Here is a 15,812-nt window from a genome sequence, read left to right on the forward strand (position 1 = left end):
TGGAACCCCGGGGAAAAACGGAATCCGGGAATAAAATAAGTTCTTGGGGCAAAATGGGACTTAGGGACGAAACAGACCCCCGAAACAAAGTTATAAAAAACGAGTTGTGTGTGAATTTTTTTGAGCGTAAAGCGAGGATTCGCCGTTTTTCTCCGGTTCTACCTACATTCCTTCTGGTGTTTATTCATACAGAGTCTGATTCATTCCACTCAAACATGTTCTGCCCAATACCACCATCGTTTTCAACGCCTGTAGTACAATTTGGAAATGATATTTTCAATTCTTCTGTTTCACACCACAGAAAAAAAATTATTTATCTATTTTTCATTTCTTACGAACAGTATTTTATAGTGTGCTGTCTAACCGCCTGTTTTGGATGTTTAGATATCCTCAAAGGTATCCGAGTCCCAGAAATTATCCCGACGGAGTGGATCCGTATTACGGTATATCGTTATTCAGTCCCAACCCCTACATTTCCAATATCGAACATTTTTCTCGACCTGAACAACCTCTGCAATACGCGCCGGAACCGAGGATGGATACAACTTGCAGTGAAGAGATCGATCAATGGCACAGCTTGCCGCAGTCCCAGTCTTATGAGCACCCAGTGGCTGAAGATACACGCAAGACTGAATGGGAAGGTCCGAATAACAATAACCGAAGGGGTTTTATGGGGTTACCAATTTTGAGAAGGTTCCTGCCCATCTCCAAAAAGCCGGAACTGACATTCGAGCTCAAAGAACACAATAGGATCAGGTTGATCCGAGAGAGAGAAGCCACGGGTCGATCTGTCGAAAACACACAACTTTCCGAAACTTCTGTGCCCTCCACTTGTGGTCGATCACAACGAAGCGGAGACAACCCTACGGAAAATGTGAGTAACGTGGTCATTTTTTTTAAAAACCTGAAATACAGTCTCTCAATCTCTAAACTGTTATAAACTTTAGCATTAAGGTGATCGCAAGTGAGATGGTTCGATATTGGTACATATAACGAAAAATTTTGATATTCTACTTGGTCATTATCATATGAAATTTAGAACATTATTTTTTCACAATTTTTGAAAAAAGCTAATTCAAACTCAAAATTTTATGCATATGCCCTGTTGGAAAATGGCGTTCTTAACGCAAAAAGAGGTTGAAAGGTTAGGATTGAACAGAAAACTATCTGCACTATGAAATGGTCATCAATAAGCCGTGTTCTTCGCTTGGCAGGGCTCTTGTCTGTGTCCAAATAAGAATTCTAGCCGTAACAATAATTTTTCACAGTCGAATAATAAACTGCCACATCAAACAACAGAGGTTTTCAACCAAGTCTTGAACGAGTACGGACAACGCAGACTATCGAAAGGACCAAAGAAGGTCAAGAAAAGAATTTGTGGTCAACGAAACACGAATGTTGCCTCACAGCAGACCGACTCATTAGTTGATGTGATTGAGCTTCACCCTCCCAGAAGACGAAAAAGTGATGCTATTGCAAAAATGACGAGAAATCTCGCTAACAACTTCGGTTCAAAAGTAGGTGGTTAAAAAAATTCGCCACTCGGTATCAGTCATCAGTATTTGAATTATACTAATAAGTGAAGTTGTTTCAGATCTTGCGTTTGTTTTATACGTATTAAAAAATTTTAGTGAACCCCTGCTTGAGGTGTCTCACGGCTTTGATATTTCCGAATGCATTTTTAATAGACCGTTTTATTAGTCAACCAGATCTTAGCTACGCTGCATCGTTTTTACTTTGCGACTGAAGATCTTGAACGCTAAGCATTAAACGTACGTTTCTTGTCAGCCAAAGAAGAATAAGTCTAAAGCAAGTTCTGCTCCACGGGCCAGCGGACATTCACAGATATGGGTAGAACCATGTAAAAATCCAATTTGCGACAATGTTAAAAAGAAAAGGACGAAGCAAGGTCGTAAGCGAAGGGACGATATTATAGTACCGAAATCGAGTCGAAATCAGAGAACACAACCTCAAAATTCTCAGACCGAAATGTCCTCTGTCGATTCAAATCGTTATCGAAGAAAAAATCGACGCCGTAAATTCATCGCTAGTGAAGAAGACGAGGAAGATACCACGGATAATAACGAAACATCACACTGAAGGAGGTAGAGTAGGTAAAAACTGATCTGTTATAGTGCCAGTGAATATATAAGTTAATGACTGAGTCTCGTATTTGATTTTGAAAATGTTTTCATCGCATATTTTACACTACACCAAGTCAATGTCATAAAATGGACATCCAACAGCTTACACGAAGTTTTCTATGCTGTGGTATGCATAAAATAGACCTAAAACTATCAGCCGGGTGCCCAAGGCAACGCCATGTTGTCCCAATCCCAATCGCGGAGAAAAACTGTACAGTATTTACGTTTTCACGCCGCTTTAATCTGAAATTTATTCTCGTTTTAGGCGTGGCTATCATGCCGAATCTCGCTGAGCGCCGTAAGATGAAAAAACACCAATACTTCACCACTCCTCCACAAGTCTACAATATTTACTGCACCGAATCACTTCCTGTACAGCAGGTTCCCATCCTAGTTGAAAACTTGTCGAAATCCATTCCGCAACTCAGCTTACCAGTTTATTCACCGACGAAATTATTGCGAACCCCTCGAAGCAGCGCGGGACTTTTTCGAAGAAATCGTAACCCGAGGGAAAATCGATTAGCTGACTCCTACTTGCCTTATTTCCCAGAAGAGTATCACCGCAAACAGATTGCAAAGCAAGTCAAGCTAGCCCAAAGTCTGGAATATAAGTTGTGTAACTCATAGGTGACGTTGAATTATTACGCTCTTTCAGTTTAAACGCCAATCAATTCAAGATCCAGTCATCTGAATCGCAGAACCAGAACAACAACAATCAAATCGAAAATAACCAGCGTCAAATTTCTGGCTCCGAGTATAGACAGAATTTTTTAACACCTCACGGTTGTATGGACGCTGATTTTCGAATCAACTGTGATGGAAAGCCAATCCATTTAATCGATCATGTTCAAGACGAAGGTCCATTTCAAGACTTTCAGAATGATCTGAAAAATGCGAATATGGATTCCAACTCTCGGTTACAAAGTCAAATTTCTGTTAATTTGACTACAGATCCACTAAAAATAAACAAGAAAAAGAAGAAGAGACTCTCATTTTTAGTTGACATTGTGAGGAGGATAAGACGTAACAGCTCTCTGCAACCCACCGTCAGTGTGTATCCAACATCACAAATCTCTGTCAGTGCAAATGTAGAAGCTAAAGAATCCACCAATTTGAAGGAATGTCCAGAAAATTCAGCTGCCGCTGTAACAGACTCTGCAAGAGAAGAACAAGAGTCAAACAGAAGAATGGCTTATAGTGCTCAGGAAATATTAAGTCCCAGACAGCTAATTTCATCGACAACGAATATGTGTTCTATTAGGAAAGATGAACAGCGCACAGGTGAAACAGAATCTAAGGACAAAATAACTGATTGTACAGTTAAAGAGAAAACTTCACTACCAGTCAATAAAAGTTTCAATAGTACGCCGAGCTTTGACGAAGTTTTGGCCAAGCTTGAAGAAACTTTGCTAAGGTACAGCGAAAACAGTTTCACTCGTTTCTCTCTGTGACATAAAGTGCTATGAAGTACTATTCGATATTATTTTCAGATATCGATTTGAGACGGACGTTGATTGCAAGCTCTTTACAAATATGATAGTAAAACAATTGAAGCAACACAGCACAAAGTTGAGTTTTAATGACCAAATTATAGCTGAAATGGTGAAAAGAGAGGAAGAGAAAGAGGATTCCAATATTGTCGGAGAATCAAGTGAGCGGGAATTATCTTCTGTCAAACCGAGCACAAGGGAAAAAGTTCCCCATCTTAAATTAGATCAACGTGATAAGAGTCAGAATCTGTTGGAATTACATACCGTAAATGCAAGATCCCACGTGACCGAAGCCATGTATGGGTCAGCAGCTTCTTCCGCATCAAACATCTGCAAAAACTGCAAATGTGCAAGACAGAAAGAAAATTCGTCCTTCAGGAATGAAGAATTTGTCCAAAATACAATGAAAGAAAACGACGTCGACAGTTGCAGTCGCAAAACATTCTACGAGCGTGAATTCTTGGACCACAGCCGCTATTTTGGGTCCGAAGCAGGTAATATTTTAAAACAGTACGGAGAAGACGAGAAGAAGCGATATCAGCGGAAGTCGAAGGCCCAAAATGTAGACCGTCAGCGAAGTTGGAATCAGGAATGCTTCAGCAATGCTTGTACGATCGTCGAATAGCATTGAGAAATTTTAAATCTGAAACGTGCTGTTTTTACTCTCAAGGTACATCTTCCAGAAGCTTGAAAAGCACCACTTGGTTTGATGGGAATTTGGAGGGTTTTGTGGGCCGGGATTCACCTACCCGTCAATGCTCAAATCGAGAACATTCGCCGCCAGAGAGAGACCTTTCTGCTAGGCTGTCATTCGAGGCTAACACGAGTCGTTGCAGCTTCATGAGCCCGTCATTCCGAGGAGTTGATCACGTTTATCACGACCAAGACATAGAGCAATGTTTGTATCCACATGCAAATCTCGCTTGTTGTGGCCTTGTCATGTACGGACAAAATGGATCCACGCTAAGGTGAAACTCAATCCAGCTGATAATATATTTTCACGATACATCGTTCAATGCTCGTTATTCTTGATGATTGCAGTTTGGCCCAGGGACAATACTGTCACAGGACAATTCCAGTCTGTGGCACCGTCAGCCAGGGAATCTCACCTAGGTTCGACATCTTAACTTTTCTGTTTTTAAATATTTTCATTAGGTTCCAAACTGGGTAGAGCAATATGGCGTCGAGTTCCGCGATCAGCTGATTGCATTAGCCTCGGTTTTAGTTAGATCGCATGTATATCAAGAAGTGGAAAACTCCGTCCAACGCTTACATTCTGTTTGTAGTCTGCTGAGATGACATGAAAGATAAATAGGGCAAAAAACTTCTTTCAGGCTTATATCAAACAGGTTACGTTTTCTGACACCAGGTAAAGTCTTCGGGAAAATATTTAATCGTATATCGTGCAATGTACCATAACAGCTTCAAGCTGAATTGAACTATCAGTCAAAATCGACTTTTGAAATTAAATACGGCCCTGTTAGTTCAGGTTAATTTTACATCTCCATTTTACGATAAGTTTATTAATCTTATTTCGGGATTCACGAATAATTGATCAAGGTGCCTACCATATAATAGACAGTCACATCTCATTCACGATTTAAAGCTTTATATATACTGATTATTGTGGAGTTACCAGATTGTGCAATTTTTTACGATACTCATGTAGAAAGCAGTAATTCTCAGATTACGCCGAGAGCGTCGTTCACGAATAATAGCAGCCATCTTACGCAGAAAGTATAACAAGAAACAATAATAATTCAAATAATTTGAATTCATATACGCGATATTTGGATCCAAAATTTTGGCGTGTATAATACGGTGTCCTATTACGCGATCAGTTAATCGTCTTGGCCTGGATTTCACCCGAATTGGACTATTAAAAAGTGACGGAAAATTCCGTGCAAGTAGTTACAGTTTACCGTTTACTATTTTGTTATATTAAGTTGACGAAGAGTGGAATATGGGTCTGAAGAAAAACGCTTTTGCAATTGAAAATGAGCTGGTTGGTGTTGTACACGTTCTATTGCGTCTTTTAATGTCTTGGATTTTTGCAATAGCAATCCCGAAAGACAATTCTTAACCTCAAGTTTGACCTCCTTGATTTATCTCAGCTTGCGCCATGTTTTCGTTATCTGTCCAGGTCAGATCACTTACAGTGGATCTAGAAATAATTTATTATTAAAGTCGTATCATGTAGCGTTGATTTTTGTTTTTCATGTCACTTCTAGATACGAACCAAATTTACTTCAATCAACTCCATATCAGGAACGAGATCCATGCTCTCTACAGCGCAATCGTCACAGGAAGAAAAGTAAATGTGACTGCTGCAATCGGTTGCAGAGTACTGAGAGAGTGAATAGAAGACATCAGCATCACATTTGTGTAGGAAAATTTTATGCACTTTATAATTGTCGATGTAGGCATTTACGTTCTTGTTGCATTGTGTTTGGTGCAGAAAGCCGAAAGGAAAAGCGAGCCGGAAACAAATCGTGAAAACAGAACGGATGCGGGAATTTCACCACCTCCGGTCCTGAGGAACTTCGCTAAAGCGGCGAACACCGTTTTGGCCACAATATTTCGACGCTCCACTAATCGCGAGGTAATTAGACTCTCTGATCCGGTTAATATTAGTTGATTGTGAAATGAAATTCGTGGAATACCTACTGCAAAGCATTCGAACGCGCACCGAAATACGTCTAACGCGTAATATTCTGTGTCAATTTTATTATTCGATCTAGTTTTCAGCCATCGTGGAGTCGTTTGCCTGATAAAAGACGCTTTTCTGGGTCAGCATGGTAAAATACGGTTACAGTATACTCTAAAAAATCCTTATCAAACTTGTTGCATGTATTCTTCAGCGCCGACAAATTTTCTCGAGTCATTCCATTAATGGGGAGAACATTTTTGGAAAAATCCAACGCTAAAATTGGTGCGAAATTTATACCTAAAAACAAAGTACACACATTATATAATTGCCAATTTCTTACCGCGAAGAAATTCTAATAGTACCATAAGTAAACAGTCGTTTGTCGTTGTTTCGATACCGTTTTGTAAAGATGGCCGATCTCTAACGTAAAAAAATTATTAAACACACAAAAAAAAAGTCAACTTGCTTTTGATCAAAATTGTATAAGTAAGATTGACTCAATACCTACATTGAGGTTACACTTATCTACCGTTTGAAAAGTAAATCACGATTATTATTTGCGGTAATGAAATCCAGAAGAACGTAACATAGCCTGAAAGTCAATGTGTCGTCGTTTCATTCCAACCCACAAAAGAGTACCAAACACGAACCTTGTAATATATCGCAAACGGCGCGAAGAACGAAACGGATGACAACATTGAGTGAAGTCGTCGATCAAAATCTCCTTCAATTTTGCCATATTTACAACCTGTTATGAATTCACGAAGGTTTGACAACTTATCATTTATACATTTTCATTTCTTTTTAGTTATTATTTTTTGTTTTTGGGTTTATTGGTGTAAAATGCAACCAACTTGACTTTTGCGTGAGGTTCAATGTTTTACGAAGTAGAAGAATGTGCTCAAGTACCCAGCGATTGTTAAAATTGGTTGCATTACTGAATTAACAAATAAATGCTGAATAAAAAGAATTTGTAAAACATTTTGGTGTATAAAGAATTTAATTTATTCAATTAACTACGTATATTGATAGTTAAGCATACGTACATTCAATTGGTAGCAACAATTAGGTCACATCATATCGTTCTCTACGATCCGTATTTTTCATTGTAGCGAAAACAAGTGTCTAAACATGGTGGACGAAAACGTCACGTAGCTGGAAAATCCTAAGAGTATCGTCAATAAGCTCATAAGCCTAGAAGCAACGGGATAAAATGTCTGCCAACTTAGCGCCGAGGCAATTGAGATTGGACAAGCTGTTCAAGTGTTGCAAAAGTTTCTGTCGCCAAAGTACCAACAGCAAACAAGTATGTGGAGAAAAATCAAAGCAAGATAAGACCTCGGGAGAATTGGCTAACTCGCCACTTTCCGAATCGTTGGTAAAGTGCGATCGAGAAATAAAATCAAAGGTGTCGAGCAACGAAAATTTGTGCTGCCCGCAAAAATCACCAAAAAGAAGCATCGCCAGCAGTTCCAGCGATGTTTTATCGCAATGTGCCGGAACTCGTGGCGACAAAATCGAGAACCAAGAGGGTGTGACATTGCAGCTGTGCAGCTGTTCGCAGACTGATTCCACAGTCCAATGCAAGGATCACGCTTTTCCGGATCCCGACAAACTGACCGAAATGATAAGCAAGTCAATAAAAGCGGTCGTACAAAATTTGGCCATTGTAAAGCAGCAGGAAAATCAAAAACCTCCTGAACCCTTGGCAACGAATAAAGAGATCCTTACCAGCTCGACTCAATACTCTGAACAGGCGATGCCTTCCGTTAAGCCTGTGAATGGTTCCGGAAGTGTCTGCCGCCCTTGTGGAGACAACGCAAGTCTGAAAAATTGGAAGAGAAGCTGCGATTCCCAGCAAAGATCAACGCTGCATAAATTGCAAGAAACGTATCCGTGGTAAAAAAAAAATTATTTTTCATGTTTTCACAAATGTACCATATTTTCGGATAGTTTTGGGAAATATTCAGTACCATTTTTGGAAAAATTTGGATTAATCTGATAATGTTCGAGAAATAGAACTTATATTCTTCCGTTTCTATCTTTCTTACTTTTTCTAACCAAATTGAGTCAGAAGTGAAAATCGTATAAATTTCTATTGAAAACTTATATTTTCTCAGAACTTCATTTTTTATCACAAAACTGACGATAACTTTGAATTTTGGTATTTATGCGTATTTTCTTACGGTAACACGTTATGAAAAACTGTGATGGACTTTTCATAGAAATTCGAAATTTGTAAATTGAACTTTATTTGTATAAAAAACAACGAAAAAAATATGGGCACATTATCTGTGACGAAAATAAATATCAAATTTTTACCTCAAATCTGCGGAAATTAATTTTCTGCGTTGAAATAACCATATTTCTACAAAGTTCTCGGAAGTTATTAGATTTTTTCGGAAATTCGTACGAATATTTCAAAGATTTTGAAAATAATTTTCACCAGGGGTCGCATGCCTCTTTCGGAGTCTAGCACGGTCAGTTCGGTAATCTGCAAAGGTGAAAAGGATGTTATGTGGCCTCGAATTGTTCATGCGGCTGATAATCAGTCGGAAAAGCCTCGGAGAGCGAAGAAGACAAGCAAGCCTCGAAAACCTAGCAAGCATCTGAACACCGATAATCGAAGAATGACGGGCAATGTCAACATCTACATTTGCTCTGAGGGAAACGAGGTCAGTGGCCAAAAGAAGAAAACCTCCGAATCGAGCGCAGACAATTCAACCGTAGTAACGAACACCAGCTACGCGTATTCGTCAAGTGACGAGTCTTCTAAAACGATCCAGGACTTGTTACCAGAGAAAAAAAATCCAATAAATGTCAGCTTGAAACGGGCCTTTAGTGAAGAAGAACTGCCGCTGGATTGCGAGTGCCTCCAAGCACCTTCCAACAACGATGACAGCGATGCTTTCTGTCTCTGCAGCATCTCTAGTCTGAATCCACCTAACGAAACTCAGCCAAAATACAACACACAAGCTTGGACTGAGAATAATAATCGTAATTCACAACCCCAATTCCGTCATACTCGACGAAAGTTTGACACTGACAACGGGTCACCTGGCATCGAAAAAAATCCAACTGGCAATGGCGACGCGTCTTTTTCGAGTTACGGCGAAAGTAAATACAGCTGTTGTGAGGTTAGCAGCAAATCTTACGCACCGCAAAGTAGCAGAGACAAGGAGGGTTGCACTTGTTACGAGTACAAAAAGGAGAGCTTGAACTTCGGCAACCGGCAGAGTGACGTCTGCTGCGAAAATAACTGTCAGCCTCTGAAGAAGGACCATTCTATCAAAGCCAGCGACAGTATCAGAAGTTCAATGTGCGGCGGCAAGAAGCAACAGCCTTCGAGGTGTTCGAATTTCTGCATCGTAGAAGAAGATGAGGAGCGCGTTGGCAACGTTTGCGGGAGAGAGAGTACCGATCGTGAAATAAACAAATGTGGCCGAACTCCGACGGTTCGATCTGTTGCCACAAGAATCTCGGTCGTCGAGGTTGTGAAATCACTTTCGACTGACGTTGAAACTTGCTGCAACGTTGAGTCGCTTGTTTCCTGTGCCAAAACAAGTGTGGAACCGATAGAGTGTCCCAAAAAGGAAGCCACTACAGAATCTCGTCTAAGATGGTCATTGAACAAGGCTAAAAGCCTTCTCAGGCGAAGAAGCACGTCTGCCGAATCTAAGAAGAGTAAAAGTCCAGTATGCGTTTCGAAGAGAGATTTGTCGAGTGCAAACAACGAGTTACTTGCGAAGACCACTAAAAATGGAACCCTTTCAACCCACGGAGAAAGTAATGGCGATAAAGAGTTGCAATCTACCATATTTAAAGACTGTGCAGTTGACTGTACAAACAGTTTGGTGTTGATAAAGAGCTCAGTTGTCGATCAGGACAGGTTCAAGAAATCAGCTGACGGGAATAACAGGACCCAACCGTCCTGTTCAAAGATAGGCAGCTTAATTATGGAGACAAAGAATTCATTGCAGTCTCACTGTAACAAAACCCAAGATGACTGTGAGTGTGAGAATCGGAAACTAGGGATTCGAGAAGCGATTCAGCTGTGCAATTGCACCAGTTCAAAAAATGAGCAAAAACTGTACCAACCATCACCAGAAGATGGCGGATTTCGAGTCTGCACGCTGTGCTGCAGAGCAGAGAATGATTGCCGGTGCAATTCCGAAAGAGAAAATTGTCGACAGTCGAAATTTCCATCAAACATATCGTACAGCGAGGATAGGAAATCGCAAATTTGTGTTTATTGTGAAAAACGCCGAGAAAATTGCGTCTGCCAAGCAGCAATGAAGAAGTGCAGCTGTTGCCGGATGCCGGTTGACATCTGCAACTGCCAACGCGTCTACACCGCGACGTGCGATGATTCCAGTTACGGCGAAAACGCGTGTCAATGCGTCGGTCATGTCATTCAGAACCCCGACGGTGGCGATCAGAGCATCAGCGTCACCGCCTGGAAGCCGAAACGAGACGCGAGAAAGTATTTTTCAAAAAATCCGCGGGAAGGTGGCTACGCCGATTGTTCTTGCTGCGACAATATCCGTCCTTATGGATCTGACAATCTGCCCTATCAGAGGTTAAGCGTCTTTTCTGACGTGATGACCGAGCTGCAACAAAAAATGAACGAACTCCCGGGCTGTAATCGGTGCGGGAAAATACCCTGCCGCTGTTATATACAAGAACTTAACAATCACTCAAGGTTCGATGTACACTTTTACAGTTATGGGCTTTTACTTTAAGTATAGCTGCTGCTGCGTGGCTTGAAGGGTAAAGAAACAGTAAAATTATTTTCTTTATTCGGTTTTCAAAGAGAAAGACATCGCTGAAATTTGGTTAAAGAAGTGGAAAAATCACTCGGAATGGAAAGAAAAAGTAATTAATACGGCTGATCTTCATGGGTCACTTTACAATCTTTCCGCTCGGATGCATTTCGAGTTTAGAAAATGTTAAAAGAAATTTTGTTATCATTAATTATTGCTATCTAAATAACACAAGAACGATTAAAAAACCGGAAAGTTAAAACGGATTGAATTAAAAAATTCCTTCAAAAAAATTTAGAAACATTAATTTTCAATCATGCCTTGACCTTTAATATTTATTAGCTCAGCAACCGAAGATAAGCTAACATACCAATCGAAGCACAGAAAATCCCGGAGCAGATCGCCGCTCTGTCGTGATTACCTCGACGTTGGGCCGTGTAAATGCGGCGGGCGGAAAACACCTCTGTTAAAAATTTGCGACCGATGTAGAACAACACCGTGTAGATGCAGGAGAAGTAGATCGACTCAGAGAAAACCACAAGCGAAATGCTACTACTGCAAATCTTCGCCGTGTAGGTAAATCACTTCAATCATTTGTTGTTGCAACTAATGCAGCTACGACCAAGGGTGTAGAAGCAGAAAATTAATACACAAACTGAACTTGATTTGGGTGTATTCAAGGTGCCATAGAAATCGAACTATATACAGAGTTGTTGTGGTACAAGAGTAATTACTCTGACGATACTCATATCACGACTGACCTCCTAATTCCTCAGCTCATTCTTACACCTCTATGACACACTCACAAACATACATGCATACATTATACATGGCATCATATTGCTTGTAACATTTGTATTCCTGATTAGGGCAACATGGCGATGTTTCGGACAATCAGCTGATTATTTTAGATGAATTTCAGAAACACCAAGGCACCAAACATGCCGTGCAAGCTGTTGTACTGTTATTTTGTGACACTGAATCGATTCAGAGTGAAATATGCAGAGGAAAGACACTTTCATTATCAAATACAACGGCCATGACAGTTTGCATGATACCTATATTTACTACCAGCAGATGGCTCCCTCGAAAACAATCTCGTGGCAATCGTTTAACTCCAAAGCAGGCATTGAAAAATCGTAATTGACTACTTAATCTGAAAAAAACTTATTTTAAATCGTACGATTTGCTCCATAGATGCGAATTAAGCAAGACGAAACTACCCAAAGTCTGTAAATGCAGCGGCTCTCCATCCCGATTTCTATCAAAAACCGCTGCCCAAGCGTCCGCAAGAAGTCCCGGTAGAATTTCTCGGGGTTGTCGATGCTGCAGTTGTGGCAAGCCCAGCTGTGAATCAGCACTGCCTAACAAAAGTCAAGAGAGGCGACGCGGCTAGTATATCTCGTTTCATGAAGTACTTGCAGTTCTAAATCACGTGCCGAAAGGTTTTCGAGTTATTATTGTTATCTGTACAGCACACGAAAACTGCCAGTGTCTTCGTCGTTTAGAACCTTAAAAAGTTACGTTATCGAAAAAACAATTCCAATTTAAATAAAAGTCCTTTGTTTCTAGTGCATTTTATTTCCTATTAATTTTTTTTATCTTGTACATAATGCGTGATTAATAAAAAACAAAATAAAGTCAAAAAAATCGAAGTGGGAGCTTGCAGATTATAAAATACATATATTCATAATCCATGAATAAATATTGTTTCTCAACGACTAGAAATTATCATCATGTGATTTGATTAATTAATTACGTAACTGTATCATACACTGTGCGCATTATCAAACGCTCACACAAATTCAGCACAACGAAAGCGAATTACGAAACGTCTACGGCGCATCAAAACAATCGTACCACATGGCCTTGCGTTCTGCTTAAACATATTGTTATTTTTCTATAATTGTTGAAGTTACTCTAAGAATTTATTATTTGTCGGCGAATCTCGAGTGATTTTATACTTAACAGTTTTATCATGTTTTTTTCTCTGGATATATCTTGTTTATGATAAATGTTTTCTTAAATTTTTGTGCGACAATGCCCTCTGACATAGAATGTTGAAATTTTATTCGGTGAAATTCATATTGACACAAGTGGAATAGATATTTAGTTGTAGACTAGAAAAGTGAAAAATTTATAAAGATAAGATTGCTATAAAGAAAGTCTTGCAGGAAAATCCCAAGCCAGGTCAATGTTGTCTAGAAAACGCGAGAGTTCCACATCTGGCAAGAAAACACCGCGCTGAAGAAACTACGAATATGATAGTACATTATGTAACAAGCGAATAATCAGCTTTTGTTCCTGCGTTACATATATTATATCCGACTCAACTTTGGCCACATTATTGACTTGAAAAGAAAAGAAGGGAAAATCTAAGAACCGCATACAAGTAGTACATGGATATAGGTCGGCGGGAGTGAAAGTGCGCGAGTGGGTCCAGGGCTACAGGCTTTGGAGGGGCTGTAGGGGACGAAGACCCCCACTTAAAAAATATACTTTTTAAAAATAAAATAAAATTTGAAAAAATCTTGAATATACAATAAATATTATTCTGTGGCATTTATTCTATATCCGCAACATCAACAATTCACATGATGATCAATTACAATACCGAGAGATATAGTTCAAAATGGAAAAGACAAAGAGAAAACCAGAAAACTTGAGCAGGAAGTCTTAAAGTTGCCGCCGATTTAGTGCAACATGTAACCTCGGTAACGACCAAAATTTTTGTGAAAATATTAGAGTCGTACAGGTCCCTGGCATTCCTGTATGTTTCATATCTAATAGGGAACTATGTTCGTTTATGATCGCCCCATTTAATTGGTACCGCGTGGCGCAGGAATGATCTCCCCCTCTCCCTTTCACGGCCCAACATCCCTTGCCGGCGACGCGGAATACTGTCAGCGCCACGTAGTGGCTGGCTTCACTAATGGACAAGATTTTGGGCCGAGTACCAGGGAGCTGGAGTCGTGCATGGCAATGCTTACGTTGTTCAAGACTAAGGTTATCAGAACCACGAGCAGAACGAACGGTTGACAGCTGTCTTCTTTTTCTTTCTCCCTTTCTCTTGCTCTCTCTCTCTCTCTCTCTCTCTCTCTCTCTCTCTCTCTCTCTCTCTCTTGCACTCTCTCTCTCTCTTTTCAAACCTTATGGAAAGAAAATTTAGTGGTCACTCTGCTCGCCAACACACTGCAGCACAAATGCCAACTGTAGGCCGCACCGAAGAATCATATTATAGTAAATTAAATAAATTGAATAAATTGAATATCGTGTGCCTCTCCCAACTTCCTGTTACACATTTTCGTCGCATTTACGAAATGAGTCCCACCAAATGTCACATACCGAGAGCTAAGATGTTACACATCAATATTCGAGACATATGACCACATATTTCTCTCGCAAATGCGGGAGAAAAGTGGTACGTTTTTCCCTGCAGATGAGGGAAAAAAGTTAAGAGGGAATAATATGCCACTTTCGTCCCGCTTTTCAGTTCAACAAAGTTAACATTATGGTTGAGTTGGGAATAAACAAGAAAATCACGCCAAACAAATAACTAAATAGTCAAAGGTCGTACATGTCCTTCAACGCGGCTTGTTTCTCTTTATTATCCATGGGTTTTACCCATTTACAATTCTCAGTTAATTGCCAGATGTGAACGCTGGCCTACCTGGACTGTAGGTACGCGAAAGCGCGGAAGGGTCGCGTATTTAACTTTTACAGAAGTACCTGCATATATGTTCCCATTTTCCTCCTATGTATAAAATTTCCATTCCTGCAAACGTCATTTCCGACATAAATTCTTGACCCATCCTAAATCTTAACCAATCACAATAATCGACCAATACGAAGAATCGATCAATCAAAAAAACTCCTAGACCCTCCGCTTTTCCAAAATCTTTTAAATTCTGTTTTCGATCATCATCAAAAGGTCAAATCCTCAAACCAATAACAACTGTCTGACAAATTCAAGTATCAACCAAGTATATAAACCAAACTAACTATCAAGTCAACGAACTTGAATTATGAATCTACCTAATAAACAACTACTTCGAATTATCACGAATTCAACAAATAAATTAATAGACAATATCGGCATCGCTACTCTAACGACTCAATTTTATAAACTACTACGAACAATATTACTTGCAATCTTGTAACCGAATTTCTTATACCCAACATGTAAATATATAGTTAGTTTTTCCAATTCCTCAATTAAATACCCCCGTTCTGCTAAAGTGTCGTGCGAGACAATACAAACTTCAAAGATTCTCTGTTTCGGATAACATTTAATATTGTCACAGACGTTTTCTGGCATTTTGTAATCGTTACCTTTTTTCTCCTGAACTGCTATTATCGAAAATCTTTAACTATTCCGAAGTTTCTACTTTATGGATAACATGCCAGGGTACTTCGCTGTGTTTTCATAGCATTTAAAAAAAAAATATCAACAATGATTTCCACAACTGGTGAACGAAAAATGAAGAAAAATATAACTAAATTTTAAACAAACGTCTAAATCAAATGATAGGAAATGTCTGAGAATATTTTTCACCATGATTTTCAGCCCCACCTACAGGCGCAGTCTTCAGTCCACCTTGTTGGCCTAGACGGCGTGGCTGTTTTTCCACATGACGAACTTAGCATTAGGTTTACAAAAGTCTCAAGTTCGGATCAGACGCGTGGCGAGTGACCGAGGGGAAGGGGGCCCTCAACGCGTATAAGATGCCGTTGTGCCGCAGTTCTTGAGCTAATGTGTCTTGAA

General features: G+C 39.8%; 1 protein-coding gene across 1 annotated transcript; it reads left to right on the forward strand.

The window, feature by feature from the left end:
• The first annotated feature begins 794 nt into the window (after window positions 1-794).
• LOC124211317 (uncharacterized) lies at window positions 795-15,740 on the forward strand. Its single transcript, XM_069134021.1, has 10 exons — window positions 795-874; window positions 1,269-1,517; window positions 1,789-2,110; window positions 2,410-3,558; window positions 3,635-4,128; window positions 4,305-4,602; window positions 4,676-4,747; window positions 5,866-6,019; window positions 6,093-6,236; window positions 15,615-15,740. Exons 4-10 carry the CDS (start codon window positions 2,933-2,935, stop codon window positions 15,738-15,740), a joined length of 1,914 nt encoding a protein of 637 aa, XP_068990122.1. The 5' UTR covers window positions 795-874; window positions 1,269-1,517; window positions 1,789-2,110; window positions 2,410-2,932.
• Window positions 15,741-15,812: the final 72 nt, after the last annotated feature.

Source organism: Neodiprion pinetum, chromosome 2 (assembly GCF_021155775.2).
Source record: "Neodiprion pinetum isolate iyNeoPine1 chromosome 2, iyNeoPine1.2, whole genome shotgun sequence".
NCBI classification, from domain to species: domain Eukaryota; kingdom Metazoa; phylum Arthropoda; class Insecta; order Hymenoptera; family Diprionidae; genus Neodiprion; species Neodiprion pinetum.

Coding starts and splice junctions, on each gene's coding strand:
- LOC124211317 (XM_069134021.1), top strand. CDS start 2,933: ATGGACGCTGATTTTCGAATCAACTGTGATGGAAAGCCAATCCATTTA. Junction 3,559..3,634: donor CTTGAAGAAACTTTGCTAAG/GTACAGCGAAAA, acceptor TATTATTTTCAG/ATATCGATTTGAGACGGACG. Junction 6,020..6,092: donor GACATCAGCATCACATTTGT/GTAGGAAAATTT, acceptor TGTTTGGTGCAG/AAAGCCGAAAGGAAAAGCGA.